The 6,806-nt window shown below is 47.5% G+C and overlaps 1 protein-coding gene across 1 annotated transcript in view; it reads right to left on the bottom strand.

Moving 5' to 3' along the window:
• Window positions 1–2,540: 2,540 nt before the first annotated feature.
• Window positions 2,541–6,806, bottom strand: part of onecut3b (one cut homeobox 3b) — a 28,926-nt gene continuing 24,660 nt past the window's right edge. The window contains exon 2 of the mRNA XM_023976955.2: window positions 2,541–4,788. Coding sequence (XP_023832723.1) covers window positions 4,403–4,788 — 386 coding nt within the window. The 3' untranslated portion in view covers window positions 2,541–4,402. The remainder of the gene's footprint in view (window positions 4,789–6,806) is intronic.

Below are 6,806 nucleotides of genomic sequence, written 5' to 3'. Positions count from 1 at the left end.
TATAATTGACCCTACAACTCTTACACACTACCACACTCCCCCTCAGACCTACAGACCTACCACACTACCTCCCTTTTCCTCAGACCTACCACACTACCTCCTTTCCCCTCAGCCCTACCACACTTCTATACACCCCCCTCCCAGGATGATTTTTCTGTCTTTCCCACATTCTCCTTTACCTATCCCATTAGTCAGAGTCAATAAGTTTTTCCCTCATGACAGCATACAGAGGAATTCATGAGATTGAGAATAAATAAATTGACAAACCATATCAAACAGTCAAAAGGCTTCTAGAACACACTGTGCATAAAGAAAACAAACATTCAAAAGGTTTCTAGAACACACTGTCCATAAAGAAAACAAACAGTAGAAAGGCTTCTAGTACACACTGTCCATAAAGAAAACAAACAGTCAAAAGGCTTCTAGAACACACTGTCCATAAAGAAAACAAACAGTAGAAAGGCTTCTAGAACACACTGTCCATAAAGAAAAACACTTATCAAAGGGTTTCTAGAACACACTATCCATAAAGAAAAACACTTATTTTAGCAGTGACTGATGACTCTCATTGCTAATAACATTGTTGTTATTGTTTCACTACGTAACCTTTACATTAAAGATTTGAGGTATATCAGGATGAATTGTCTACACGTGCCTGCCTAGTCGTGACGCCAGCCGGGACAGGGGATAGATGAAGAGGGTTAGAGTGGAGTAGGGTGGAACACTGTGGTTTTGGGAGTAGGTGATTGGCCATTGATTTACCCCAATGCTAGCCAGTTAAAGAGAGATATCTGAGGGTGTGGTTTTTGATCACAGAAAGTGCAGACACATCACGTGGCACACTCACACTCCCGCTATAAATTACACAAAAATATCTCTGGTAGGAGTGTGTGTGTGTGACAAAATACAGACACACCTCCATACCCGGGGCACATTAACATCCGACTCCAAGCACACATACACACTTGCACGCACTGGCGCGCGCACACACACACACACACACACACACACACACGTGCACAAACACAGGCTCTCTGTTGATCAAACCAACACCACCCATGTCAAATGTGTCTCATTCAATGACCCATGTGATCATTTGGTTGAGGTAAGAATGAATAAATAATAGGAGTAATAAAATGTACAAAGCAAAGTGCTTTTTGAATTCCAATGGGAGGTGATTCTAAGCTTGTGTATACCGTTCCATCCTGTATGTGCCCCCCTACACCTTGGCATGCGTTTAATGAGGTGAGTGTCTGTGCACATTTGAACTTCTGTGCATGTCTGTTTGTGCATGTGTGTGTTCAGAGCAGTCCAACCCGCGGTTGAAGGAAAAAGGCACTCAACTCTGTCTGCATAGCTACCACCTCCCTGTGGTCAATATGCAATGCAACTGCTCTGTGTGCGGGTTTATGATTTTAGGGTGTGTGTGTGTGGTGGGGTTTCGGGGGTTTTTTTTTTGGGGGTTGGTGTGTGTGTGTTGTGTGTGTGTGTGTGTGTGTGTGTGTTGTGGTGTGTGTGTGTGTGTGTGTGTGGTGTTGTGTGTGTGTGGTGTGTGTGTGTTGTGTGTGTGTGTGTGTGTTGTGTGTGTGTGTGTTTGTTGTGTTAGGTTTGGAGTCCTGGGTCTTAGCGTCAGACTGGCAGCTGAAGTACTTTTGGTATCCGTGGCTTGTGTCACAGTCCAACTCTATTGTGTGAGGTATACATCATGTCTCAGCTTCACTTTGGATTTGAACGCAACGCTTTTTAACATCTCGCTACAAACCTACAAATCTCTCCTTAGTCACCTGTCTCTTCTCTGCCTCTGAGTGAAAAACCGTCTCTACCCCCCCATGGTCCCTGTCCGCATCTCCACCTAAATATGATTAATCGCCCGCTAGAAGATGCTACACAAGTGGAAGGAAAAGGATTTCCAAGGTCGGTTCCACAGTAAACCCCCAAATATTTATCTTCCTGGTTCCTGACTTTTTACAGTATGCCCCATGAAACTCTCCAACAGAAAATGAGAGGTTAAAGGTTAAAGAGAAAGTGACATCATCACCCTTCCTCCACCCGCGTGCCCCATCATTGGAGCTTTCAGCAGAGAGGAGTGCAGGGGGCGGTCCAGTTTCAGGGGTGAAAGTTCAGAGGTCATAACAAGTCCTTCGGGAAGTCCAGCTAGGAGTCAATCTACTTCATCACACAGTATTCACAAATATGCACAGTCATTATTTGTGTTTGTTTCCCTTGAGAATGATCATCCTTTTTCCATGTTGATTATTATTTATTTTGGTCTTTTATATTTTCTGTTTTGTCAACAAGGTGCTTGTTTCCAGTTTCAGCACAACAGAGCACAGTAGTCACAACGAGAGAAAACTTTGTGACCTATAGTACTACTTTTTTACCCGCATCAATATTATAGAGAGAAAGAAGAAGAAAGAGAGGAGGGAGGAGAGAGGAGAGGAAGGAGAGGAGAGGAGAGGAGAGGAGAGGAGAGGAGAGAGGAGAGGAGAGGAGAGGAAGAGGAGAGGAGAGGAGAGGAGAGAGAGGAGAGGAGAGGAGAGGAGAGGAGAGGAGAGGAGAGGAGAGGAGAGGAGAGGAAGCTTGAAGGAAAGAGTTTATTTACAGTTCATTTTCATGATGTTCTGGTTAGTTTTGATCATATCCATGAATCCATTGTTCTGAGGTATGGAATGGCCACATCTTCCCGTCCAATTCCTCTCTATAAGGGGATCTAGAATGATGTGTTGGTTGCTATGGCACTGGCTGCCCACAAGGGGGCGTGGTAAGTGAGGGAGCTGCACCTGCTCTCTCTGATTATCATAAAAGGGTAAACGTCATTGGCACTCATATCATATTGTGAAGTTTGACCCTTGGGTTTGGCCACTAGAGCAGGGCAATCTCCTCCCGTTACCTTGATAGGACACTCAATAAGGTCCAGATGATTCCCATTTGATTGTTACTCTTTGGTACCTAAACATACCCTCCAGTAGCTACATAGTTAACAGCCATACATAAAAATGGAACCTTAATCAAATCAACATCAAAAGATGATTATGGATGATAGTCTTGAGACATGTCCTCTGTTCCAAAAACAAAGCAGCTCAGGCTGTGTGTGTGTGTATGTCTCAAACCGCTCCTTCATCTGCTCTGGTCTGAAAGTGCAGGATAGGTGAAACAGTGTAATGACTGGTCTTCTGGCATTTGGCTTTCACCTGTCTAGGTCTTATATCAGTGCAAATGAAGGAGCGGAGACGGGTAGACTTTTGAAATGTGGTGTCAGACAGCAGGGGTAGGCAACAGGCGGCCCACGGGCCAAAACTGGGCAGTGAGTGATTTCTTTTGCCCCGCCAAAGTTTTTAGTAAAACATAATAATCATAATTTTGGGGGATTTTAGCATTTGGTCAAAAATGCTGTCAAATCACAAGGAATTCAGCAAAAAATTACTTTAATTTAGGACGTCTGCTCCAAATTATTCCAACGAATAAAAGATTAGACGTGATCGTGCATGTCTCAATGTAATCAAGGAATRAAATTATTGTTATTTTCAAATACAATCTCTTTTTGGGCTTAGTTGTGGTCAATTTGCAGCGTACAAATTATTATAACTGTGTTCCTGCCCCCCGACCATGCGCTCTGATAAAAATGATTTGCCTACTCCTGTCACACAGAAACACTCAACAGTGTGATGTAACGACCAGCAGGTAGCACTGTTGCACTTGCACTGCAGAAAACAGATTGCTGCTCAGAAATTACACCCCCTGGAGTGGAATTGTACACACACACACATGCAAGCATACATGCATGTACAGAACATACACACACACAAACAGTGAAAGGTGTGTTTTTCTGACTGAGCAGAGGACAAGAGAACATGTCTGCATGTTTATCCTTGCCTTTTTCACACACATGGCCACTGATGTTGTGCAGTCAGGTCTATTACCATGGGCTTGTCTTTGGTGTATTTGCTTGGTCCATTAGTCAAAAACTTAAGCTTGTGGACCGATCAATCCCAAAAGAGAGAGAAAGCGATTCTGTGGGCCTAACTGATCTTAGCTATTTTAGATTTGAACCGACCCTCAGAATTTCTCTGGATCGTTTTTCCTTTGGTTTACTGACAGATTTGCTCAAACTAAAGTGTCTGAGGATAATTTGGGATACCAATACATCCTCCCCAGACCCATTGGTTTCTCGTTGATTTCTGACAGACAAAAGTAAATAGAGTAAAGGGCGAGATTCAGCACAAAAAGAGAACACCTTCAGACCAATGGTCATATACACCTGATTCAACTCAGTAGATGAATCAGGTGTGTTAGTGCTGGGCTGGAAAAAAAGCATGCACACACTACAGCCCTCCAGGACCACCAGGGTCAGTGACCTCTGCTTTAGTTCCCTCCATCCTCTCCCACCCTCTTCCCCTCCCTCTCAGGCCTTGGAGAAGGTGGTAGCAGAGGAGGTGCCCGGTTGTGCCGGGGATAAACCGGCGTTGTTGTTGTTCCCATGAGCGTGCATATGACCGTGCCCGTGCACGCTCCCGTGCACACCCGCGTGCTCGTTCCCCTCTGCACCTCCAGTGGACCCCCAGCGGTCGGCGTGGCAGCGTCGGCGAGCGTTCATGAAGAAGTTGGAAACGGTGGAGAGCTCCAGGCCTAGCTGATGGCTGATGGTGATCTGCATCTCCTTGGATGGACGGCGGTTCTCCCTAAAGATGGCCGCCAGCGTGCGGCGCTGCAGGTCCGTGAATACCAACCGCTGTTTCTTGGGGACCAGGTTCCTCTCACGACCCTGGTCCTGCTCCTTCCGCTTACAGGCTGCAGAGGAAGAAGACGGGGAGAAGGGAGGGGGAGAGTTTAGTTTCCTCCTGTCTTCCAAGCTCTTTCCAAGAGCATTTGCCCATATTGTTGAATTTGGCCCTCATTTTACTGGCAATATTGATAATATACAAAAGTATATCTCAAGCAGGAACCTCCTACATGAAATGGAGAGGGGGTGAAGAGAGGGAGGGAAAGAGTAAGTGGGGAGGAGATAATTAAAGGAGGGATGGAGTAAGTGGGGGGGGGACATAATTAAAGGATGGATGCAGGCAGAGATGAGCAGTATTTCTGTTCTGTGTATTTGAAATATCTATTTCAGTTACTTCTGAGTATTTTGTCATTTGAATTGCACTGGGCTGAACTACAATCCAATATTTGTTGTAACAAAGATAATTTTGAGAGCTGTAATTAGTATTTTCAAATTACTTTTCCATACCATTTATTATAGCAGTTCAGCCTTCATTGGTATTAGAATTATGATGGCACTATGGTGTGATAAGAGTGTCTACAAAATGAACTAATTATAAATGTAAAAATTAACAATATAGTATTATTGTAATGAGCTCCGCCCTGAAACAAGGCCAATAATAAATAATAAAACCCAGAGTTCTTTGCGGTCTCTTTAAGTATGTTCAGTTTCACATTCTGTTACGTCCGTCGTTAGATGAATGAGACCAAAGCGCAGCGTGGAAAGTGTTCATGATTTTTAATATTGTACTCCGACAAAACAACAAAATACAAAACCGAACGTAACGTTCTGCAGGGCTAGACAGCAACTATGCAAAAACAAGATCCCACAACCTAAGGTGGGAAAAAAGGCTGCCTAAGTATGATCCCCAATCAGAGACAACGATAGACAGCTGCCTCTGATTGGGAACCATACCAGGCCAAACAAAGAAATAGGAATACTAGATTGCCCACCCAAATCACACCCTGACCTAACCAAATAGAGAAATAAAAAGGCTCTCTAAGGTCAAGGCGTGACAGTACCCCCCCCAAAGGTGCGGACTCCGGCCGCAAAACCTGACTCTATGAGGGAGGGTCCGGGTGGGCATCTAGCCTCGGTGGCTGCTCCGGTTTCGGGGCGTAGACCCCGCTCCGCTCGCTGATCGCTCCGCCTCCGTGGAATCGGACCATGGATCGTCGCCGAAGCTCCGACTGTGGATCGTTGCCAGAGGAACCGGACCGTAGATCGTCGCCGGGGAACCGGACCGTAGATCGTCGCCGGGGGAACCGGACCGTAGATCGTTGCCGGGGAACCGGACCGTAGATCGTCGCCGGGGACTCCGGACCGTGGATCGTCGCCGGAGGCTCCGGACCGTGGATCGTCGCCGGGGACTCCGGACGTAGATCGTTGCCGGGGACTCCGAACCGTAGATCATCGCAGAAGGCTCCGGACTGGGAACCGTCGCTGGAGGCTCCGGACTGGGAACCCTTGCTGGAGGCTCTGGACCGCAGACTGTCGCTGGAGGCACCGGACTGCCGACCGTCGCTGGATGCTCCAGACTGCCGACCGTCGCTAGAGGCTCCGGACTGCCGACCGTCTCTGGAGGTTCCCGACTGCCGAGACCGTCTCAGGAGGTTCCCGGACTGCGGGACCGTCTCAGGAGGTTCCGGACTGCGGACCGTCTCAAGAGGTTCCGGACTGCGGACCGTCTCAGGAGGTTCCAGACTGTGGCCGTCTCAGGAGGTTCCGGACTGTGGACCGTCTCAGGAGGTTCCGGACTGTGGACCGTCGTTGGAGGTTCCGGACTGTGAAACGTCGCCGGAAGCTCTGGACTGGAAATTGTCGCCGGAAGCTCTGGACTGGGAACTGTCGCCGGAGCTCTGGACTGGGAACTGTCGCCGGAAGCTCTGGAATGGGGAGGCGCACTGGAGGCCTGATGCGTGGGGCCGGTACAAGTGGCACCGGGCTGGTGACACACACCTCAGGGCGAGTGCGGGGAGGAGGCACAGGACGTACTGGACTGTGAAGGCGCGCTGTGRACACAGTGCGTAGAGCCGGCGCAGGATAT

This window comes from Salvelinus sp. IW2-2015, linkage group LG32, assembly GCF_002910315.2.
Source record: "Salvelinus sp. IW2-2015 linkage group LG32, ASM291031v2, whole genome shotgun sequence".
Classification (NCBI taxonomy): Eukaryota; Metazoa; Chordata; class Actinopteri; order Salmoniformes; family Salmonidae; genus Salvelinus; species Salvelinus sp. IW2-2015.
This window is presented reverse-complemented; position numbering and strand designations above follow the sequence as displayed.